The sequence below is a fragment of the Symsagittifera roscoffensis genome, chromosome 2 (genome assembly GCF_963678635.1).
Source record: "Symsagittifera roscoffensis chromosome 2, txSymRosc1.1, whole genome shotgun sequence".
NCBI classification, from domain to species: Eukaryota; Metazoa; Xenacoelomorpha; order Acoela; family Convolutidae; genus Symsagittifera; species Symsagittifera roscoffensis.
The window spans coordinates 74,840,877-74,866,933 of record NC_087063.1 but is presented as its reverse complement, the minus strand read 5'-3'; the positions used below and the strand labels follow the sequence as shown (position 1 = coordinate 74,866,933).

At 35.5% G+C, this 26,057-nt stretch overlaps 1 protein-coding gene across 2 annotated transcripts in view; it reads left to right on the top strand.

The window, feature by feature from the left end:
- The window catches only part of LOC134840508 (transient receptor potential cation channel subfamily A member 1-like), a 76,320-nt gene that overhangs the window by 42,074 nt on the left and 8,189 nt on the right, over positions 1–26,057 (top strand). For both annotated transcript variants that reach the window (XM_063856355.1, XM_063856356.1), the window contains 2 exons: positions 16,410–16,512; positions 17,609–17,750. In XM_063856355.1, the coding sequence (XP_063712425.1) occupies positions 16,410–16,512; positions 17,609–17,750 (245 nt within the window). The remainder of the gene's footprint in view (positions 1–16,409; positions 16,513–17,608; positions 17,751–26,057) is intronic.

Sequence of the window (26,057 nt, the reverse complement as noted above, 5' to 3'; positions counted from 1 at the left end):
TCTTGTAAACGTGTGCTTTGATCGTCTTGGGGCTTTAAATGTCCACCAGGTTGACCTGTATTTTTTTGAAAATGAACTGGTATGTATGATGTTCCTTCATTTGGAGGATGACTTGTGGCGTATGGGTCGACTTTTGTTTTTCCAGTGGTCATGTCGAATCCTTTTTCGTATTCAACTAGTATTTCGGAGTATTGTGTTTTGTGAAGTGGGTTTCTGTATTTACATGCAAGTTCTGTTTCTTGATATATTTGAAAACGTGTTAATTTATTTTCTATATTATGAATGTTTCTAAAATTAGAACTTATTTTTCGTAATGGATTTACTTGTTCATATGGTATTGATTGTATAAAATATTTTTCGTGAAATTTTATCATACGAGCGTGTATTTTTGCTACTTGAAATGTTGTACATGTGTCTTCGGGGAACCAAACAATTGTTGCTTGTGTTCGTGTTGTAGGGTCACAATAGCCTTGGTCATTTTTACAAGGTAATCTAATTCCTTGATAGATCATTGTGTTGTCTGATAAATCTCGTGTGAGTTGAATTTTTTCGAGTTGTATTTTCCAATCGAAAAACATTATTTCTTGGTATCCTTTATTTTTTGTGTCTGCTTTGCAGTTTGATGGGTTATTTATACCAATGTGTGGTATCCAGTGTTTATCGTGTATGTCATAAGTTAATCTTCCGTGTGCGCCGTTGTATGGGTATTTTTCATCTAGTTTTATATGTCCTTGATATCTTTCAAGTTCTGCTTGATGTACAGAATCTGCAAAAACTTGGAAATATACTAATTTTCTATCTGTGTTTCTATTTCTTGTGATATTTAGTCTGAGTAACTCGTTTGTACAATCTTCGGGATTGAGATGTAAAAGTCGTTCGATATTACTCTGGTAGAAAGATTCGTGGTCAAGTCGGTTTTTATTTCCATTTGAAACTTGTGAACAATGTACTTTCTTTTCAGAAAATGTTGCTGTGAATTTATATCCTGTGACTGTTGTTGCTCGGGCTTTTGAATAAAGTGTCGCTATTACTTTTGTAGTTTCTATAGCTTGTGGTTCTGTTTCGCATTGTGATACTTGATTTATTGCATACTTGTGTAGTGTTTTTTGTTCATTTTCTTCACAATCGTAATGCGTTACTAATAAATCTTGGGGTCCTGTGCGGGGGGAAGGGTTTATATTCTGATTGGAGATTACTAGAAAAAAGAGTTGGAGAAAAATTAATATTTTTAGAATATACATGTGTATGATAATCCTGAGTATGGGTTATAAAATGTGATGTAACCAATTGTCTTTTTGGTATATCTGTCGTATTTGTATATTACTTCAGTTGTTATAAATGGTGGTGGTAGTGATTGAGCTGTTATATTTGGTGGGTTTAATGGGTAGGGATGTTTAGTTTAACCGTGATTTCAAATTTTAATTGTAGACTATTTTGTTGGAGTATTTGGATGTTATGATCACGAATGTCTTCGTGGATGTCTTGTCGATATTGTAGTCTATTAAGTGCCCAGTTGTGGAGTCGGTTACTTTCTGGGTGTTGTCCAAATAATGGTGGAGGTGCTGTGAATGTATTCCAGTCTAGTCTTAAAGGAATATTTGTTGATGATTGTTCTCGATATCTAGCGTCGAGGTTATTTGGGAAATTTAAGTTAAAAGGCGGTGGTGAAATCTGGCATATTGATGGTGTTGATGGTAGTGATAATGTTTCTGGTAGTGATGAGGATGTTGTTGTATCCGTAGAAATATCTATTGGATCATTGATTAAATTTGGTTCACCTTGTGTGAATGAATGTGTTGTCCAATATGGTAGTCGTGATGTTTGGTTTGTGGGGTTAAAAGGATTTTCACGAATTTGTTCAGATGTTGGTGTTGAACCTAAGTAATCTGAGGGTAGGCTTGAGGTGCTACGTTGTGAAAGAAGCGTAGGGGTTTCTGGTAATATACCAATGGGGTTTTCTGGAGTACTTTGTGATGGGGATTGAGGTATATCAAAATGAACTCGGGGAGTTTGTAAGTTTCTGTTTCGTCGAGGATGTATAATTTGTCTATCTATTTCGACTGTATTTTGGTTTTGACTAGGATTTCGTATTCTACTTAATTCTTGTGGTAGTGTTGGGTATAAGTTATATGTTGGTTCGCTTAGAGGTGCTTGTCGTTGAACTGGTTCTAGTGGTTCAGATAAGCGAGCGTGTCGTTCTTCAAAGGTATATGGGTTATCTTGAAAGGAAATTCGTGTGGATGTTTGGGGGTTTTGGGTAGTTAAAGGTGTTGTTGGGTTATCTTGGGATGATGTCGGTGAAGACTGACTTTGTGACTGTTGGGTAGCAATTTTTGATAGCTTTTTTGGTCTATTCTTTTAGTGAAAAAGTTTATGTTTATTATAGTATTCTTCTAAAAAAAGAATTAGGAGAATTGTTGCTAGGGCGAATGTGATGATTGCTTTTTTTATACATTTGCATATTGTCAAGATGAGGGATGAGAGAAATGTTATAAAAATTACAAATAGTAAAAAAATATCGGTTCTACTAAAAATGGTTCGTATCATTTAGATAAGTTTTTGTATCATAAGAAGAGAATATAACGAAGTATCGGGAAGCGGGGACGCCAACGGCAGAGTCAATATACGCGATAGACTACAGTAGGAGACTCGAGTTGTTTGAGACTGCGTGCAAGGTATTCGCCATACCAACGGAAGTCAGACATCTCTGGAGCCGTTTGAGGTATTTCCCATGGTTTCGGGCGACGCTGACGTCCTGGTTGTACATGACAACGAAAGATCACATGAGAAAACATCAAAAGGAGTATCGACAGTTCCAGGCCGAGATTGGGCCGGAAGCTTTCAAGAGACCCCTGTTAACCCATCGTAATGCAATCACGACAGGATGGAAGAGAGTGGGTAAGATGTCTAGAGACAATACCAAGGCGAGGGAATCGATACTAGAGGAGGACCTGGCGAAGAACGTGAGCTTGAGCCTGCACAACTCCTTTTGTTTGAACCGGGAATCTAGGGTGAAGGCACTACCCAACCAAGCAAAGAGGTTGCAAGAGCAAAGAGAATGGATGCGATCCTACGAGCAGCTGAAGGCTTGGGAGGAGATTGTGATTAGCTCCGATGATGAAGAGGAACTGTTGAGACAGTTTGCCGTATCTAGTACTTCAGGGTGCAGTACCTCCAAGGCGAAGAGTGCGAGATGAGCAGGTGGCTCGAATGGATCTTGAGTCTTGAGAGGGAAAGGGGGGCTTGAGCGTGGATCCGGGTGAAACCTGGATTCACGAAAAAGAAGTTTTAACAAAGCAAATATTGTTATTAATATACTATATTTATTATATAAATCAAAATGCTGCATGACAATTTCCTGATTGAATAGGACAAAAGAAATTTTAAATGATTGGCTTGGAAAGCAAGAATTCAAGGGTGCAGGTGTGTGCAGATTTTGATTGCTGTTTAGCGATAGTGTGAAAATATTACATGGCTTTGAATTTTGGGGTGTAGATAAGCTTAAGTCTGCTGCAAACTTCTGTAAATGACCACTGGCACTGTATCTTGAGTAACACTCGGTTTTCTGGGACTCACTGGCAGAAGACAGCACGCGATGAGGACATCGATCTCGAGTCCGGGGAGTATGTGCCAGTCGGTCATATTCGGAAGTTTGACCTTGAGAGAAGCAAAAAACACTTGATTTTGGAGTGAAATTTAATTTTTCAAAATTTCGAATGGAACCTGTCATGCACGATTTTCTCGCGATAACTGAAAATCAGAAAAGAGAAGTCAGAACAATCGAGTAACAATCGCGGGAAAGTTGCTAAATAAAACGGTGGGAAATTGCTATTCGCAATTTCTGTCACAATAGAACAAGAGTAGAGCTGTCCCATCTGAAACAGAGACAAGCGTATTCCCGAGAACTGGATTGTCATTACTCGATTGGATTATTATTTGAACTGGACTAGAGTGAACCTTCGGTGGAAAGGTGGACAGCTTGAGTGTCCCAATGGTTCACGAGAAACTATATCCTAGAGTTAAAACTTGTCCTTGTCATTGAAACTGATAAACATTAAAAGTCATTTAGTTACATTATTTAATTCTCGAGTTGATTACCGACTGAAGTACTTCCCTTTCTTGAGCGTGCTACGATGTGAGTACCTAATTTAAATTTCTAGAGTGTGTTTTATAATTGTTATGTTGAGGTAAGGCGAGTTTTAGGTTGATCCATCTGAAATGGATCAAAGTTCCACTGTCTAATAAAAAGTAACTTAACGGATTGTTCCAACCCGGTTTTTAACGGCGTTCATGTATTTTGGGTATCTAGAGACCTAAGTATGGGGACGTTTCTAATTCTAGAGTGGGGGGATATTTTAGTAGTAGCCTTTAAGCTGTAACGGGTCGTAGTCTCATGTCACAAACGAACCGAACTGGCTCCGACCGTTCTTGAGGTAGAAAAACACAAGAGATGGTGTCCCTGACCCTTGAGCCAGTGGTTATAGGGCCTATTTTTCTTAAGCCTCATGTGTGACTGCAGTAGACGAATGTTACATGGGTTGAGTTTTGTGAAAAATTGTTGGGGGCAAATTTTATGGTGATCGGGAGGTCTTCTTTTTCTTTATTTTTATTTGTCAAATGATCTGGGGTATTTTTGAGATTTTTATACTTAAGGCTAATTAAAATGGTCGTTCTTTTACTTTAGGCTAATTTAACATATTTGTTTGGGGGGTATTTGAGGTCTGAGTTGGGGAAATATTGTTGATATTTGGTTTATTAGATAAGGGAGGGTTATGATATTATGGTGATATTTATTTTAGTTGTCAAGTTGGAATGGTTTGCTTATTCTTGACCTGGAGGTTGCAAAGTAATAGTTATAGATATGCCTGGAGTTTTAATATCGTTCGTCTAGTTGGTTTGTGTTATAGTTAGAGAAGGTGACGGATTGGATGAATCCTATTGGCTAATTATGAACTAGAGTCGCTGCGTGTTTGTCAGCATGTTATTTTGAAAAATGAAAGTTCAGAATATTTCAGAGGTGCAAAGATTATGAAATATAAAATTAAAGCTGTTGAAATTCGACTTTCTTTAATATTTTAGATTGTGGGATGAATGTTTTATAGTTTTTACGTGGTTGATTTCTAAGTCGTGATGACTCTCTATGTTCTGATTTGTCGATTTGTTCTTGGGGTATTATTTTTTCTGTCAATTTTCTATTTTTTCTTTCTTTTTGAGGTATATTTTGATCTAGCTTTTTTGTATTGTTTTTTGTTGTGGTTGATTTTTTATTTTGATTTTCGAGATGAATGTCATTTTGTTCCTTTGTTTTATTCTCTGTATGTGGGTTATTTTGAATAACTTTTAAACCTGTGAAAGAATATAATTGAGTTAGTTCGCGTAGTGCGTATTCTTTTGGATAATAAGGTAATAGATTGTTTCGATGTTGAACAAATTCTTTTTTGTCTGAGTCGGTGATTTTATATGTGACATCAGTGGGTTTGGCAATTATTTGGTATGGTCCTTTACGAAGGGGTTGTAATTTTTTAGAAATTCCTTTTTGAGTGTTAAAATTGGGTATTAAAACAAATGTTCCAATTTTTAAACCGGAGGCTGGTGTAAAGCGTGAATTTATTTGTTCATTAATGTTTTGCCTTTGTAACAACTTTTTTGTTACTTTTTGGTAAATTTCATTGTGTTTTTTATCTCTGTTTAAAATCCATTCGGTGTGTGTACCGGAGGCTAATTTAAGAATTTGTGGGTGATGAAAATGATCTTCATCGTGTGTGTGTAAAGGTAGGTTATAACAAATTGAGTCTTTATTCGGTTGGCAATGACTTTGTGCATTTTTATGAGAGTTTGCTGTAAACATAATTGGTTTGCGTGGCTTTTGATTAAAAACCATTTCATATGGTGACATTCCGAGAGTTGTCGTGATTTGTGAATTATATGCTAAGGGAAATAGTTTTACATCTGCTGACCATTCGGTGTATTTTGTATCATTTCCATTGATGATACATCTAAGATATTCTTGTAGTGAACGGTTCATACCTTCGACTAAGCCGTATGTCCAAGGTGCGTGAGATGTACGTGGTTTGTGTTTGATGTTATATAAATGACATAGTGTGATGATTTCATTATTTATGAATTCCGGACCGTTGTCTGTAACTAAAATTTCTGGTAGTCCGAATTTGGCTATCCAGTGTTCATAAAGTGTTGTGTAAGCGTAATAAGCGTTACAATGTGGTACTGGGTTAAGTGCTACATAATGTGTAAATGCGTCAACAATTACCATAATGTAGGGGTTTCTTTCGGATGATGGTGAAATTGGTTCTTTTGTATCAAATGAAATACGGTGATTAAAGTACAAACTTTGTCCTTTAAAGTCTTGTTTTTGTGCTATTTGTTTTTGATTTGGGTAAGGTTTATTTAGCTGACATACTATACAATCATTGCATAGTACTTTTGTCCAAATTGGTGCATTTGGAAAATAAAAGTTTTGTATGAAATTTGAATATGTTTTCTCTGATCCAGAGTGTCCTTTAATGTTTTGTGTATGTGAAATATTAAAAGCTATGAGAATCATACTTAAAGGGAGACAGGGAACTGTAGATTCATTTAATTGGTATTCTAGAAGGTCTGTGTTTTCATTAATTGTTGTATTATTAAATTTTCGAAAATATCGGAGGAGTGTTTTATTTCCTAACATTGTTGTATCTGCCTTTACGGGTTTAGTTTTATATTTGTGCCATGATTTTAGTTGTCGAATTATTGGGTCAAGATTTTGATATTGTATCAAGGTATTAATTGTAATTTTATCTGTTGGGGGGAAAAAATGTTTTCTATTTCTGATTTAGATAAAGGAATTGTATCAAGTGGGTCATGGAGGTCAAAAACTTGATTTATTGTGTATTTTGAATCGTTTGTTTGCGGTCCTGATAAATTTATTTTATCAGTTAGATTTTCTTTTTCAATTAATAAAAAAAGTCTTTTTTATGCGGGTGTTGTTTTATTCTTTTTTGTTGGATGTTATTTTTTATCCATTGTGAATATGGAATTGGTTTAAAAGTTGATGTTCCAAGTAGATCAACTTCGTAGTGGTTATTTTGGCAATCTAAATAAAGTGGGAAGTGTTGTAGATTATTTATTTGTGATTGTTCAACGTCAGTTTTTACTGCATATTTGCATTCTAGTCGGGGTGATGTTTCGTTTTCTGGAAGGTAAAATTTTATATTTTTGGGTATTTCAACTGTAGTTTTACGTGTAAGTAATTCAGGTGGTGTATTTCGACTTAAAGTGTCTGGTAATGCAAGATTCTTTACTGCTGTCCAAACTATATGTAAGTTTGGGAATTTCATCAAAATTAATTGAAATCTATAAACTCGGTGATTTGGATTAGATTTTTGTGTAAAGAGAAAAATGATTGGTTTGTGATCTGTGAATAGAACTGTTGGATGTTTTGATCCAAGTATCAGAAATTCATACTCTGTTAGTGTATATATTATGGCTGTACATTCTCTCATTAGAGTTGAGAGTCGTAGCTCTGCTTGAGTAAATAATCGAGAATTTGCTGATATAAGATTCATTTTGTTTGTGCCATTGTGTAATTGTAATAATGCTGCGCCGATGCCAAAATTTGAAGCATCGCACATTGCATAGAATGGTTGATTTGGATCTGGAATTGTATTCGAAATTTGTTCAGTTAAGAGTTTTTTAATTTCTTCAAATCGTGCTTGATGTTCTGTGTTCCATTCAAAATTATTTTGTTGTCTAAGTATATTATAGAATGGTCTTAGGTATAATTGCATTTTATAGACATATTTGCTTAAAAAATTTAACATTCCAAGGAATTCTTGGATTTTCTTTTTGTTTGTTGGTGGTTGGAGCTTCTGAATAGCATCAATGCGTGATTTTAATGGAGTGAGTGTTTTTCTTTCTATATTGTGTCCTAAGAATTTAACTCGTGTTAAAAAGAAGTGTGACTTGTCGGGAGCGGCCTTCAGATTTTAGTTCTGAAGTATTTTGTGATAGTGTTTTAAAACATTAAACATTTATTCTTTTGTCTGTGATTGCATAAAAACATCGTCTAAATATGTGATTGCGTTTTTCTTGAGTATTAGTGGTCTAAAAATTTTACTCATAAAAGCTGAAAATGCTGCTGGTCCTATGGATATTCCATAGAATAGGCGGTTGAATTCATATTGCTGATTTCCGATAACAAATTGTGTTAAGCGTCGCGATTGTTCATCTAGTGGCATTTGATTATATGCACTATTCATATCTGCGGTTGTAAAGTATTTTCCGTTTATTTTTGTCAAAATAACTTGTATTGGTTCAAGAGGCCAATTGCATTTTGATTCGTCTATTAGTGAATTAAGATATCTAGCGTCTAGAACTATTTTTAATGATTCTCCTTTTGCTAGGATGATAACACGGTTGATAAATGTGTTACCTTTTGGTTGTTCTTCTTTGTTTACCGATGATATAATTTTGTATTGTTCTAAAATATCGAGTAATCTGTTCACTTTATCGTGTAAATGAATTGGTACTTCACTTGCTCTTTATTTTTGAAAACTACGTCAGGTTTTAATGGGAGATGTAGTGATGAACTGATTTTGCCAACATCAAATTTGGATGTTGCATAGACTGATGAATATTTTATTAGCTGTTTGGCTAACTTATCAAATTCGTCTTGTGTTATTTGTGAATGTTGGAAGTTAAACATTGTTAAAAATTTCTGTTGATTCTCTGTATAGTTGTTTATGTTGAATGTAGGTTTGAAATATGGGGTTTTTGTGAAATAATCTGTATTTCATTTTTCATTACTTATTATAATATTTATGGATAATTCTTCATTAAGAATTGTGGATTGACAAATATCTAATAACTGAAGTATATTATTTACGCGGTATGCTTTTTCGTGTACTGGTGATATCGTAGCGTTGGTTTCGCAATATCCCAAAAGTCCTAAAGGTAATGTTACTTGATAGGGTGTATTATTGTATACATGTAACGAAATAATATCTGAATTCGAGTTTTTCAAATATTTTATGGATGAAATTGTGATTTTGAAAAATTTATGGATAGGTTTGAATTCAAAGTCTGACATATAGAGTTGTTGTTTATTTTGTTTTTTATCATATTGGTGAACTTGTTTTATTGAAAAATTATATATGTTTCCTGATAGTGGTTTCAGGTGTTTTCTTTGTTGGTTATATATTGGATAAAATTTTGGTGGTTGTTTATTTAATCTTTGGAAAAATGTTAGGGATGTGTCTTTTGTTTTTGTGTATTTATCCTTGATTAGTATTTTACTATTCAAAATGTTGATTGTCGGTATATATTTAGAGATAAATGGTACTCCAATGATATTGTGTTTAATATCAGTGATATGGAATATTTGTTTAAATGGTTTGTTTAAAATTTTATTTTGCTCTATTGTTCTTGTGGGGAGAAGAAATAATTGGATTTTTCCATAGTTTACCAATGTTGATCCATGTGCTGTTGCTAGTTTACTGGAGGTTTCAAGAGGTGTTAGTTTTGGGTGTAATGTTTTTATTTCATTCCATGTGGGAATGTTTATTATGTTTGATTCTGCTACTGAATCAATTAAAAAATCAATTTCAAGATCTGGTGGTTGAAATTCTTTGTTTCTTGGACTTTCTAAAAGAAATGGTATTGTCCAAATTTTTTCTTTGGGTTGTTCTTTTTGTATATTTTGATAGATGTGATTTGTATTCAAGCATTTTGTTTTGTCATTTTCATTGGATTGACTTGTAGTGTTGATGTCGTTAGTTTCTTGTGCCGTTTGTGTAGAATGGATGGGTTCAATATAATAATTGTGAAGGAGTTCTAACTGATTTTCATATATATGTGATGAAAAAGTTGTTCATGGAGATATTTATCTATCATATTTATGGAGATAGTGTTTTCTGTATCACTTTCTGAATCTGATGATTCACAGTTTATTTGATTTAGTTGCAGTTCGTTATTTCATGTGTCATCAATACCTGGAGGGTCTGATTTTGTTACTGGATTTGATTGTACTTGATTAATATGTCTTTGATGTTTAGGTGTACTATTTCTGTGGCGATTGTTAGAATTATTATAATGGTTATTATTCCTGTGTGGTGATTGGGAATAATTTCTATAACGATTATTATAACTTGAATGTCGATTTTGTGAATTATTTCGTGATCTGTTTTGATAATTATTGTTTGGTCTGTTATAGTTTGATCTGTTATATGAGTTATTCCTTGATCGATTGTTCGGGTAATTCTGGTTTCGGTTGTTTGAATAACTTCTATTTCGATTATTGGAGTAGTTTCTATTTCTATTGTATGATGAGTTTCGTGATTGATTGTTTGGATAGTAATTATTCCTTGATTGGGAATTAGATCTAGAAACAAATTGTGTTGTATTCGAATTTGATCTGGAGTAGTTATTTCGACTATTTGGTCTATTGTAATGATTTTGTGACGAATTTTGTGTATTTCTTCGTTCTGGTGATCTTCCTCTATAACTTGAGTTTCATGGTGATTGGGTTTTCGTGTAATTGGTATTGTTCGGAAGTGGTTTTCCTGAACTGTTGTTGCTGTATACATTTTTGTTTGGTAGATTTTGATCTTTCTTCATGTATTGATAGAATGATTTATTTGGTTCTTTATGTTTTTGAGGTTTGTTTTGATTGTCCTGTTGTTTTTGTCTACATTCAGAAATACTATGTCCGTATCGTCGGCAATAATTACACCATTTTTTGAAAGATGGTTTGCCTTTAAAGTTTGGGTGTTTTTCATAAATATTGAGTATTTCAGTGATTTTTTCAACGAGGTCTGTATCTGATTCTTGTATATTGTTGATATTTGTGGTATTTGTTTCAATTCGGTTAATAAATATATTGTAATTTCAGATTTTCTGTTTCTTCAAGTTTCATTGTGATTTCCGCTTGCTCTAGTTTGTCGACTAGTTTTCTAAAATCTAAATCGGGCTCTCGAATTGAGGAGGGATGGGATGCTCTCTTTTTTATTGCTATTTTCCTTAATTGAGGTGTTAAGGTCATCATTAAGATTGCTGTCATTTTTGTGTTTTTATAGTCGTGTGTATTTAATGAATATGTTTTTCGAACTAGTGTTTCGATACGTACTGCTAATTGTTTGATGGTTTCATTTGGTAATCTGCGAATTTCATTACATAAAACTCTTTGTTGTTGTTTGTTTCTTTCGGAGTCAAACATTTTTGAAAATTCTAGTGTAAATCTTTTCCAATTTGATTTTATTTCTAAGGCAATACTGAAAACCATTTTTGGGCTGCGCCGTCTAAGGTTGTCTGTATCAACGCTGTGCGTCGATGTATCCAATTTTGATGTAGTGGCGTATTAATTGGTTCAGGTCCTATATTTAAAATTAAATTTGCTGTTACTGCATTTAAATAATCTTCTACAGAATATTCAGGGTCTGTTCCTGTGAATACCATTAATGGTTTGTTTGATGTTATTGATGATCCACCCATAAGGTATGGATTCATTGTCATTTGTAATGATTCTGCGGCATTTGGCATTTGTGAAAAATTTGAAAGTTGATTTTTTGTTATTTCGTGTTGTTGAAGGCAATATGGAAGTGGTATTTCATTTTGCATTTGTGTTGGTTGATACGAGTGTGTAATCATTGGGTTTTGTGGCTGAATTGGGTGAAAAGATTGTGTATTAATTGGGTTTTGCATTTGTATTGGTTGTTGATTTTGTGTATCTGTTGGGTTGAAGAAAAAATTCTATGATATGTATACGGTTTCTGCACTCCTTGTCCACGATATTCTTGAGTGTATGGTGCAAATATATCTGGTTGTAAATAATCATCATCAGAGGATAAATAATCCGTTTGATGAGATGCTTGCTTTTTATTTTTATTCTGTTGAAAGAATGGGTAATTTTCACTACGATCCTGTGGAGGATGTGAATTAGGTTGAAAATTTACTGAATTGGTTGTTATCCCAATATCGAGATCTTATCTGATTATTATGATTTTTTCGTGGGGGATAGTTTGTTTTTGATGAATGTGCGTAATTATAATTGTGTTCCGCAAAAGTGTTTCTTGTGAACGTTCTGCGTGTTTTTGACGGTGTTGTCATGGGTCTATATGTTTGATAATCCATTTGTGAATATTTTGGAGCAACCGAAGGTTTAACGGTTGACTGTAAGGTTACTTGTGCTAGTGAAGTATTTGTATTTCTTGGTGTTGTTAAATTTGGACGTATTGGTGAAATACTTTGTTGTGTAGTTGTTGTTTGGACAATTTCTTCATTTATGAAGTGTGATGGTGTTTGAATATCTTGTTGAGTGAGGTTCCTAGTTCCATTAAGGTTTTCATTGTGTATGACGGTCGAATTTAAACTGTTATTTCGCGTATCGGGTAAAAATGTATTGTAGTTTAATGGTGTTGCATCAATGGATAATGGTATTACCCTTACATAATCTCTTACATAAGATATTGTACTTATTGCCTGACTTGAGATTGATTGTGGGATATTTATGAATGCATAATGACACCATTCGGGGTCCCAAACGTAGTCTGATTGTTCTGTGATGGCGGTATCATCGTTTGAATTTTGGGGTCTAAAATTTTTTCTTGCTTGTGAAATTAAATCTATATTATGTGTGAAATAATCTATTATAAACCATGCCAAAATTTTTTGTAAGTCATGTTTTGTATGTTGTGAAACATCATCTTTAGTGAAATTTTCTTTAATTATATGTAGAAAAGTTGAAAATAGTGTGATTTCATGTCGTACCTTTATATGTTTGGATGTCTCATTCGGTGAGATATGCGGGATTGGGTTTTCGTTTTCTAATATTGAAATATAACTATATATTATTGCAAAAACTTCATTAGTAAATATGGAGTTTGCTCTTTGTGAGTTATGATATTGTATGCTTTTTATATATTCTGAGAATACTTTTGAAAATTCTAAATCAAGATCGTCTGTTTGAATTACATATTTGCGGTTCTTCGGGTTTGGTGAGCTGAATTCTATGGTGTAGATTCCGTATTGTTGTGTTAAGTTACATATATCTTTCAGATAGTGATCAATAATCTGTCTTTTTATTTTTACATCTGGGAACTCTGTTTTACATGGGCTAATTCCGGGTTCAAACAAATTTAGGAGAAAGTTCTTACAAAGATCATGCTGTCCTCTATTATCGGGTGCATCTACTAAGAAGGGGTAGATATCGTCATCGTCTGGACTATCTTCACTTGGAGTGTGTGTTTGGCTCATTTTTTCGTTTAATGACTGTTAATAAGTAATTATCGATGTGTCTAATTGGTTGATTCCAATTATACAAGTGTACTGGTTTGTGTTTATATTGCTTTTTTATTCTTCTTTTTCCTCTTTTTGATGAATTTGAAGTTGTTTCTGAGTCGGAAAAATATAATTGATCGTGAATAGGGCAATTTTTATCAATGGATTCTTTTAATTTATAAACTCGTCTAAATTGCTGACTTCTGATTCTGAGAATGCGTTTCTATTTTTGGAAAATCTTTTTCGTGTTATTTGTCTTTGTTTAGTTATTATTTTCCTTTTTAGTGTTTGTCGTTTTGTTCTGATATATCCAACTGTTTGTGTGTGAGGTGTGATTACAAGGTCGTATTTTTTGTTATCTATTTCACAGTTGTGCAAAACGATTGTTTGTTTGTTTCCTAGATTTTTAAATGACTTAAGGTTTAGGATGACGGATGCAAAAAGTTGTTAGATGATTTCTATTTTCTTAAATTGTCAGTCCTTACGATTTTTTGGTTAGCTTAACCTGGGTCTATTTGTTCAGGGTTGGAGAGAAAAGTATATCGATTCCGAAGAATGATTTTTTACTTTCTCGTGGCTAGTATAAGCTAAGGTGTTAACTTACTTAATCTTACTTAGGGGTAGTGATTGTGTTCAAGGGTTGGAGAATAGTAAATCGATCCACAAGGTTCAGGTATAATTAGAACGCGAGTAGTTCGTTAGATACTATTTTAAACTTACTAAGTCTACGATTTATCCTGGGTCTGGTAAGAGGAGGGTTCAAGTGAAGGATGAATAACCGAAGTTCTTCACTGTTTATCCTAATTTGAATGATTAGTTTTGTTCAAAAATTTCTATTAGTCTTGGGTTTTTGAAAGGGTTGGATAGTGAATCGACGTTTGAGGTCGTTAGACACTAGCTAAGTGGGTGGGGGAGAACAAAATTGTTCTTTTTGATCCAAGGATAAGCCTTGATGATCAAGTTTTGTAAATTTAATTAAATAGAAAATTAATTAAGATCCAAGGATAAGCCTTGATGATCTGATTTTCAGATTAAGTGAATTTAAGTTTAAAATGGTTTAAATTTATTTAAGAAAAGATTTAGTGTTTTAATGATATTAGTGAGCTTATGATTGCTGTTATGTTTTAGGTGATGAAGCTGGGACAGCTGATGATTTTATGATTACTAACAGTTTATTGTCATGCTACTAATTTTTATTTTGATTTTCAATAAATATTTTCCAAACATGTTTTATAGAATACTGCAGAATTTTAGGAAAACGATCTGAGATCTTTTTATCAATCGTTATTGTATATTAATATTTTGTTTAGCGCCTGAAATGATCATGAAGATTGACTTCAAGATTTAAGTTTGCAAATGAAAATCTAAATTCATTGCTACTAAGATTCTAAATATAAAAGTTTGTGTTGGCTTTTGCCGTACTATCATATAACTATTTGGTAAGTTTCTACTTTGTCGTATGTCGTCTCTGGTTCGAGGTCTTCTTCCAATTCCGGGTAGTTCTCTTATCGTTCGGAATATTGGCTTCGATCTATTGAGTCGTAGAGACATTTCGATTAAATTATCGTCGTGTAACATTTTAAAAATGTTTTGTCTAAATTCTAATCTATTTTTGGTTAATTCTAAGCTATTAAGGTCTTGTTCGAGACTTATGGTCGCACCAGATGAGTTATAACCGATGGTCTTAACTCATAGAGTAATTTCGGATAGGGTACACCGTCTGCTCGTCACGCTATCTTATTTTCGGCCGGATAGATTCGTGCAACTTCTTAGTCTAATACCGATCCTAATCTTACTCTTATACTATTCTAGTCTCAGGTTGTTTAACTAGTCTCTGCTAGGCTCAATAGATCTAGGGTATACTGGTTTATTGCGGCTGCTGAAGTTCTCTTGGAGAGGCAACTAATTTCTAAGTTAAATTCAAATCTCTCTTAAATTCAAATCTCTCTGAGTAATATCAGCACTTACAAATAAGTGGGTTGTTAGTTAGATGGATCATGATTGGTTAATATTAAATACTTTACAGTGGTAAAATATCTAATTTATCCAATCATAAAATGTAGTTTAGATCAGGTTCCAATAGACAAGATTGGCAGGTGTTTGCCAAATTGTCAGTTGCACAATTCCAGGCCAGCAATAACATAGGGAATTAACTTTACTAATCTATTGTTGTGGGTATTAGTGCTCCTCTGTGTTCCCCCTCCAGAAAAAATTTTGAACCTCAAGTCAATTTTGAAAACTGTAAAAGTTAAAATCAGTTGACCTTGACTTCTCCTGATTGAACACCGCAAACTTAAGCCGCTTCAAAGGTGATCTGCTGTGAGGCGACGGTCTTGAATCGGCAGAAAAAGGTATTTAGTCTGGAGGTACTCGCACAGTCTGAAGCTCTGTCTTTTTCTGACTTACTGAAACACTCTCGACTGAATGTTTAAATGGACTGCCAAAAATTGTGTCTGCTTTTTACTCCTTCGCGAAAAGCGAGAAGAAGAGTTCGAGACCTGCAAATTATTAGCACCCTCCTTGTTCGTCCTCTTATGTAAGTCTTTGCATGAGCCAGCTTGAAGGCTGATGCTTGAAAGTAGCTCTTCGGATATGTTTGGATTCGTCTCAACACTTGACTTTGGCATCTAGTTTGGCGAGTAAATTATATCCTCAATACCTGAGTTTTTCCATGTCGTGGTGCTTTGAACTCCCTGCTCCACGAGATAAAATAGCCCCGGTAACTTGCTTCACCTGTCTCCACCCTGAACTGAGTTTGTTGGCGAGGATAGTGTCGGATTCATTTCCGAATATTGCACTCAGAAAATGAGTAGTTCTCAGAATTTCCAATGAGTACTCGGGTTCCCAATTTTTTACTGTCTTACGACATCCATTTTTGACTGCGCGACCCTCATGTTGTTTTAAAGGCAACTTTGGCCTCAATATACATGTGATTTTTGAAGAAAAGTTGCGCCAAAACATCACATTTTTGGTCAAAAATTTATGGTAAAAAAACTTTTGATCAGATAGGTCATCGGTATTGCCAGCAGATTGGAACAGTTTAACTGTTTAATTGCTTTTCATTTCGTGTCCTTACTTGAATGGTCTCAAATATGTATTCATTTTCTTAGACATATTTGATGTATTTTATCTTTGTACAGAAGTACCAGATTTCTGAAGAGAAAAGAGGCATCCAGAGCAGCAGCAACAAAGGCCCAGTTGGAGTGATGGGCGGAGTCGGCTGTGTGGCAAAAACGAGACTAGGCATCAATCGACGTTCTTACTTCCCGGGTTGACCTCCATACACCGAAAATGCTTATCATACAATTCCATACATCAAGTGTGTGGGAAAATGCTTGTCATACAATTTTCATACAATTTCTAAAAATGGTTGAAAACTGGTATAAACTCTTTTTTGTGGCTGTTTGATTCTAATAAAACAATCTGGTGATAAAAAACTGAGGTTTTCGTTTTTTGAAAAAAATGCTTATCATACAATTCCCATATATGGAAATTGTATGACTGGCATTTTTTTGATGGCGACACAAAAAATTTTTCAAGTAATTTTGAAAATTTGGCCCATAATTTGTCCCAAAATTTTGAAAATTTGGCCCAAAATACCATTTGAAAAATTTAATATAATCATCATTAAAAAGTTTTGCCAAAAAATAAAAGTTTGTTACTTTTGTTATATCAATTGTGAAAGACAGCCTAAGTCAGGTCGTTTTCTATGCATTGTAGTTGCAAGACCGTCCAACCTTTGGTGTTTTGAGTAACCAAGGTCTATGTCACTTGTGTTCGGTTGCAATTACAACCGAAAATTTTTCAGAAACTAAATTTAGAAAGAAAAAATCAAAATTTTTGGTTTATGGCAAAACACCTATCATACAATTTTCATATATGGAAAAATGCTTATCATAGAGTTTTCATACAATTTTCTGTACGTATGGAATTGTATGAAATTGTATGACAAGAAGTTTCTCATATATGGAAATTGTATGATAAGAAGTTTTGGTCAACCCGGGTTTCTTCCTATTTACGTATATATGGTGCAAACTGCGGTAGCCGATATTTTTTTGCCTAATATAGTATCTTTACTATTTCATGTTTAAAACTTACCAGTATGGGAACAGTTGTTTTCTGAAATTCTTCATTTCAGAATTGACTATTTGGGGATTTCTTGAAACTTTTTTTGGTAATTTAAAGAACGCCATTTTTAGGCGGCCCCTCAATTTTGGAACATCATTGTTTTGCGAATATCTGACTCGGTTAACTCTTATCCAAGAAATGGTCTAATTGGAAGCCCGTTTTTTGTCTTATTGCAATTGTAAAGCCTCAAGTTCGATTGATGTCTGACTAGTGCTGTCTGCGTGTCTGACTGTCTACTTGGGACTCACTCTTTTGATTCCTCATGGCGACTACAATGTGATTGCATCTGACTTTTACATCCTCGGAGTGGTCTCTTTTCTGGCTTGGTTCCAAGTATTGGACGTTTTGCAGCCGTAAGTTAAATTCAATTAAACAGGTTAATGATTTGGGTCTTTTTTACTTATTCCGTCCAAAACTCAATTCTTTAAATACGGAAACATAAAACCAAATGCTCACATCTGATGGTTGAAACTAATTGCAACGGTAGCGCATACTTCGAGCAACTAGCGCGCACTTAGCAAAAGGTGCGCATTTTGAATATTTTGGGTGGAATTAGTAAGAAGAAAAATTCAAGTTACATTTTAGTTGAAAATTTTAGTTTAAAGCTTTATCACAAAAACCTCATTTTTCATGAAAACAAAAGTCTAGGGTTTCGGCAAAGCACAAAAAGTTGAAGTTAACTGGCCTGGAAAAAATTTGTTACAAAACTCCTCAACGACCACCCCTGCCCCATCTTTGCAAAAAAATTCCTGCGCGCGCTACTATAATTGATTTTTACATTATCGCGTTTTTTTTTTCTCAAAAGTCAACGGAAATTTACCAACTATACAAGCTCCTTCCGCGCCTCAGATCTCAATCATACAAAGTTGAAAAAATGAGATTAACTGTTGTGATTCAGTATTTTTAGTATGGTATAACCTTGACCTCTATCATTTAATTACGTACCAGTCAATGTTAACTCTACGAAGTCCAGTGGACTTCGGATCACTAGTTGCTTTTTTTAGACTACAGTCAGATTTAATTCAACCAATACTTTTATTCTCTTTTAACCTTAGTTAGATACATTAGTTACCAGTGGTACATCTTAACTCTTTATTATGGCGCAGTCAACAACTGATTCGAACCTGAGGGGAATACCCGCCTTTTGGCCGAACCACACGGTAGAACCTCCCACCCAATGGGCGTCCAGGAGTCAGAAACTGACCAACAGAGGAAAGCCAGGGAGGTCAGGAACAAAGAAACAATGCGAGTCTACGAACACGCTGAAGAGAATAGACTAGCAGAAGAAAAACGGAAATTCGGAGGAATGAGGAGATATGAGGCCGATAAAAAAGTAAGGTCAATCCTATACTTGGCCTTAGGAGCGGAAGGCAAAAGAGTTTTCGCCCAGAAACATCCAAGGGTAAAAGTCCTAGGAATCTCATTCAAGGAATTTTATGAAATGCTAGAATTGGCTTTTATCAAATTAACCAACATAACATTTGAACGATATAAATTATTGAGCAGGAAACAAAAGGATAGAGAATCCTATGAACAATTTTGGGGCGCGTTATCAGATTTAGCAAAATCATGTGAAATTGGAATTAATGCAGAACAGGAGTGGATCAGAGAGACGTATTTATTTTTAACATGAAAAACTGCGACTTACAATGTAGACTACTTGGACATAGAAGGAACCAAGCTTGAACATAGAAAGATCAAATACTTGTATGAAATGCGGTAATGCGTTTACCAAGGGTAATCTGAATGTGTGTCCGGCGAAAGAAATTGTGTGTAATATTTGTAAATATAAAGGACATTTCGGAAGACTTTGTAAATCGAAAGGAAGAAAACCCGCCGTAAATATTGTAGATGAAGCTGTAAATAGTCAGATTTGTTCATTTTCCCCAGAAGACTTTCAGGTGAGAAGCGAAGAAAATTTTTGCGGAGTGATTAACGCTTGGACCGAAGAGGGGATAAGTGATAACGATGACTATTCCGTTCTCAACATTAAAACAATCTACGATACCAATGGTTTGGAAACCAAGAAACTTGTCAACATCGGTTTGGGAGACGATGCAATAGTCAACTTGAACATTCCAGTGGATTCGGCAAGCCCAGTGAGCTTCCTGAAACAAAATGTACTTCACGAATTGAAATTGAGAAACCCACAGTTGAAGATACAGCCAGTTGAGAAGAAAACGAGGGAACTATATTGCGGATTCACCAACGACACATTCAACATCATCGGGAAAGTGGTAGTGAGATTACAATCCAATGGATGGATCGCGGACGAAACCCCATTTTTTATCACTTCTGGACATGAGAGGAACATCCTGGGAAACGACAATCTCCCGAGAATTGGAAGAGAGATAGCCCAACGACAGCCTCTACTACCTGTCAACAACATACCACGCCCAGAGTTGTGTAAGTTAAATAACTATTCAGACACGACCCTTAATCTGTATAATAAGTACAAAGGGTTATTTAACAGAGTGGAAAAATACCATTGGACAGAAAAGTTACTCATTTCTACTCCCCATTCAAACCTATCCAAAGCAAAGGTAGAATAGTTCCCCTACATCTACTCAATAACGTAAAAACGGAACTAAATAGAACGGAACAAGAGGGGCATATCATAAAGTTAAACAAATGCGATGCAGATTGTTTTATAAGTCCAATAGTGATTACAAAAAAAAAAGACGGTAGCATCAAGTTGGCATTAGATTCGAAACTATTAAATAATCAGATATTCAAGAACAAGTACCAGATGCCAAACATACATGAACTGATCGATAATATTGCACTCCAACTGTCAAGCAAAAAGTCAGGGGAAGTTTGGTTTAGTAACCTAGATCTAAAGAACGCGTACAGCCAACTACAATTATGCACAGACACTAGCAAACAGTGTATTTTAGTATCGTGGGGGGCGAAACCACTAGAACCCATAGATTTTTAACTGGATTTTACGGATTGGGCGATATGCCAAACGAATTCCAGAGGGTGATGGATTCCTTATTGAAAGACATTCCTTTTACCAATTGTTATATCGACGACATTTTAATAGCTTCGAAAGGTTCATTAAATGAACACAAAGCGATACTAACAAACATTTTAAACATTTTGGACAACAAGAATATGGCGGTAAAATGGGAGAAATGTGCATTCTTCCAAAAAGAAATAGAGTGGCTAGGTTTCAAGATATCAAACTCGGGCGTGAAACCATTGGTGGGAAAGTCAGATTCGATTAAAAACCTACCAAACCCCAAAAATATATCTGAATTTAGGTCTTTCTTTGGGTCGATCAATCAGTATATGAAATTCGTCCCGAATTTGTCTGCTCTAAGTTCTCCCCTACGACCACCACATCAGTCTACCAATGGAATGACGAACATACTAAAGCGTTTGAAGAATTAAAACAACAGATAGTGAACATAACAGAGAATAATCATTTCGACATAAAAAGGATGTCAAGACTAAAGACAGACGCTTCTCATAACGGCTTAGGAGCTACCCTAGAACAATGGGATGGAGAAAATTGGGTAAAAATAGCATTCGCCTCCCGATTTTTAAACAACCACGAAAGTAAATATTCGACAAACGAACTTGAATTGTTGGGAGTAGTCTGGGCTACAGAACATTTTAAAAATTTCTTGTATGGTGCTGAATTTGAAATTGTGACGGACCATAAGGCATTATTACTAGCATTAAATGCAAACCATGGCAACAAAACTATGCATAGCAGATTAACCCGTTGGGTAAATCGACTTTTACCATTTAATTTCAAGATCAAGCACATTCCGGGAAAAGAAAAGGGATTTACAGATTTATTGTCGAGACTACTTTCAGGAAAAGCACTCCCAACATCACAGTATGATAGCGAATTTGTAGTGGCTACAGTACAAAAGATTGTAGAAAACCTCTCTGTAAATAACTATTGTAAAAAGAATAATTGTACAAAGAACGAAGTGTATAATCCATTGGATATAAATACGATCAGTAACTTGGATTGTAATAATCCAATGGGCGGAAAGAAAGATTTATCGCAAAGCATCCAACGGTCGTTCTTCTCGAATATTCTGAATTACGTAAACGACACTATCAGAATTTGTAATTCCAATCACTCGCGTTCAGAGTCTTGCACAAGCGGTAGTGTTCCATTAAATTTATCAAAATTTGACTTCAATTACTTTCACTTATCAAACTTTTTTGTTCTTTCTTGCCCAATCAGTATTATTAATCAATCAGTCATTAAATTCAGATAAAAAAAACAGTTACAAGAATTTATTACATCGGTCAACTTGTTCAAAATTTCCCGCAGGGCAGAAAACAAAGGAATCTTCTTGAATTTTAATAACGATATAATGTCAGACCTACACAAGAAATTACTGGCCAGTACAAGGGAGATCTCAGATTGCCTGACAATCCGTTATCACTCTCAGATCATTGTTCAAATAAGCTTATTAAACTCATGACGGACGAAGATAAAATCCTCAAGGAGGTAAAGATGGCGGTACAGGAAGGCAAACCATTGGACAAATTCGCAGCCTACTTAAAGAACTTCCAGAGGGACATTCACGTGAAAGAAGGACTGTTATTCAACGATAAAAAACTGATAGTGCCGGCTGCATTAAGATCACCATTCCTGTCACTCCTTCACGAGACTCACCCTGGGCAGTTCGGGATGAAAGCCCTGGCAGAAAACATCTGGTGGCCACACCTATACAGAGAGATCTACCATCAAGGAAAGAATTGCACTCAGTCTATAATGGCCGGTAAGAACATAAAAGTGTTACTAGGGACGAACAAGACTGAGAAATTACCGATTCTGACCGAACCAATTGAAGAAGTAGATTTAGACTTTGCTGGCCCATTGGACAAGAGTTGGGGTAACTCAAAATACCTTTTGTTATGCTTTGATCGCTTTTCAAAGTTTCCGTCTGCAAAGGTAGTAAACAATACCTCGACTTCTTCAATTTTAAGCTTCATGACAGATTACTGCCATCTTCACGGATTTCCAAAGTCCATTAGAACTGACCATGGGTCATGTTTTACTTCTTTTGATTTTAGAAACTTCTGCGAGAAGAACAACATTAATTTAATCCTATTTACGGTCGGTGATCATAGATCCAATGGAGTAGTAGAAAGACTCATTTACACTGTCAAAGCTAAGCTACTGGCAATGTCCAAAACCATCCTTAAATACGGCTATTGAGAAAAACATTTGGAACATACGCTCGACGAAACAATCATCCATTGGATGCTCTCCTTTCTCAAAACATTTTAATAGATCTCCCAATACGTTGTGGAAATCTTTGGTCTCTCATGCAATTAGTTTAGATAAGGGGAAATCAATCCTAACGAAGGACAGAGCACAAGACTGGGGTGCTGACGACGCGTTCGAAGATGGCTATTTGGAAGACAAAGCAATAGATGAAAGAGGGTATGAGAGCAACCCTGCTGACAAAGTACATAGAAATCTCCAGCGAGCCCCACTGTCAAAGCCTTTCAGCCAAGGAGGTAACTGGTTTAGGAAAACAGTTAACAGGAGGGAAGGCGAACCGTATTTTAAACCACTGGGGAGTAAACCTCTGTCAGACACGAAACATACGGTCCTATTAGACAACGGACATGTGATAAGAAAATCTGACTTAGCTTTTAACAAAATCCAATCGGCAGCACCTAAGACATTCTCGGCAAGACCGAATTCGCTAATTAATAGTAATGATTTAGCAGGCAAGCGAAAAAGAAACTCCCCTTCCAAGAGACGAGACTCAAATATAGGAGGCCCTTCGACGAGTTACACACCAACGGGTGGAAATACTGGCAAAAAGAGGAGAACATTCATCACGAGCTCGAAAGGTTCAAAATTCGACATTAATAACCTAGATTCTTCGTTAGAGTTAGACCTTTGGGATAAAGTCATTGATGACTACTTGGGTACGGAAGCGGAAACTGTATGTAATACACCGACTGTTAACCTTCACAGTGATTTAGATCAGCCAAGGAGTACCGTAAAAAGCCAGACAAATACTCAGACAACGTTCACTATACCAACGGGCTTAAGTGACGACCCAATTCGAGTGGATAGCTCTCCGGAGAAGACAGTGGAGACACCAAAGACCCCGATATCCTCAAAACTTTGTGCAAGAAAAAACCCAGGCCCCCCGAAATTCTACGGTGATAGGCGGTTTATCGACCAAGTGACACTCGGAACGGAGACCATTAGTGCAGTAGACTCCGATGAAGAACCGCTAATTACGTTTTCCGGCGCAAAGGGTCCACAACATAATTCAACGTACTGTATCTTACACCCATTGATGAGATCCCACGTCATACGACCTTGGTTGCTGAAACCACACAAGATCAACTCTCAACACCCTCCTCTCAGGCGACAAGGACCGCATGGGTATCGCCACCATTGGTAGAAGTTACCAGTAATACCCAGGATGATGACGGCAGTGACATATCCTCGGGCATTGACACCGATGTAAGAAGAGAGGCAGATAACTTCCATGCTAGATACAACACTACGGTCCTAAACTCTGAGAACTGTTGAACTATGGTAACATGATTTGTTACGTATTTGCTTTAGCTTTTATCCATTGGATAACCCAAAACTTTTTTTTAACCTAGTTAGTGAGTTAGTTAGTTTGCTTTAATTGTACAAATGCTAGATAACCCCAGTTGTACATATCATTTGGTACATTCGGTGTTGATATCTGTGTAAACCTGTAAGTAGCCTGTATATATTACCATATAATCACCTCCATTGTAATTTGTACTCTCTGTAAAAATCCATTGGTGCTAAACGTGGTTACTTTTTGTTTCTTCTTTGGCCCTAGTAGAGCGAGGGGAGATGGAGTATATGTGTGATATTGGCTACATCGATGAGCGGGCAGATATTAATTTTTGTGCAGTGGGGAATGTTGTGATTCAGTATTTTTAGTATGGTATAACCTTGACCTCTATCATCTAATTACGGACCAGTCAATGTTAACTCTACGAAGTCCAGTGGACTTCGGATCACTAGTTGCTCTTTTTAGACTACAGTCAGATTTAATTCAACCAATACTTTTATTCTCTTTTAACCTTAGTTAGATACAATAGTTACCAGTGGTACATCTTAACTCTTTATTATTAACCTAGACTGTTAAACAACGAACCTAAGTCAGAATGAAAGATAACTTATAAACTAAGAAAATTTGGTTTAATCCCTAACTCACCGTGATATCCTGGGCTTGTTTGCCGTGAAAAGCCTGTCAGTGTAATGCATCTGGTGGCCACATAGTGAAAACTTGGTGGCCGCCGATGGGTAGTTTACCCTTGTCTTCTTGCGCAAGTTTACCCTTGTCTGCTTGCTGTCGAGATGTTCAAGTGCACGGTGAAAAATGCATTAAATGTGTCCAAGCAGGTAGCAAATTAAAACCTCTGAGCAGGTTTCAATTTGCTACCTGCTTGGACACATTTAATGCATTTTTCACCGTGCACTTGAACATCTCGACGAATATGCGGCCACCAGATGTATTATTTAGCCAGCGTAAGTTTTTAAGCTACGGTTTGTAGTGATTTTCTAGCATAAGGTGTCTTCTTTTTATCCTTCGTCGATGGCTTTTGTAAGTTTTAGGGTTAATTCTTTTTTTTTGTGAAAGAGAACATGACTCTTGTGCCGAAGATTTCCGGCATATAAAGTGGGAAAAGTTTATAGTTTACTGATTTAGGGCTTTGTGAATGACCCATGGTTGTTTCGAAGTTCTGTCTGCGAGTGGCGGATTTTTTTTGATTTGATCGGACATTGTGTATTTTATAGCAAAACTTGATGAGAAATTAAAGGTTTTGCTTCTCCAATCAGAGTGAATAGTTTCAAATCGTCCGACTCTACTTGTTGATTCAATTCTCTGGCCGTGAAAATCTAGGCTTTAGTTTTCCAAAACCTGAACAGTGACTCGGTGAAACTCGGTGAAATTTTTTAAATGTTTTACGGGTTTTGTCGATTTTTGTTTACATAAATAAATGACGATTCCTTTTTTTACCCGGTAAATGTTCTACAGTAAAATTGTATGGTAAAAATTTATAAGCCCACCAGATAAGACTAAGACAAGAAGGTGCTGTTTTGGCGTGTTTATCGTCTCTTAGAGCCCATATTAGAGCTTCATGATCTGTATGGATTGAAAATTATTGGCCAAGTAGATAATTCTTAAAATGATCCAATGCTCAAACAAATTCCCACAATTCAAATTTGTTCGTTATGTAAAAGGCGACGTTCAAACATCTACTAGCAAATGCTAATGTCTTCCAATTGCCCCCATGGTGTTGTTTTTTATTGAAGCTCCTAAGCCTAGGTATGAATCATCACAGTTCAAAATTGTTTCCAGTTTGTTCTACCGTGCTACGAATTTTTTTCTTAATTTTTTTTTCAAAAACAAAATTAACTGGTTTGCTTTTAGCCAGTTCAATTGTTCATTCTTCTGCAAAAATTCAAGGAAGGGTTTAGATAAGGAAGCTAAGTTTGGTATGAATTTGTCACTCTGATTGATTGAACCTATCAGCATTTTCAGATCCCTTATACAAATGGTTATTCTAGCTTTTGAATCGCGTCAGATTTGTGAATCAAGAGGGTAACTCCCTTAGCATAGATTTTAAATCCAAATTTCTCTATATTAGTGTTAAAAACTGGCATT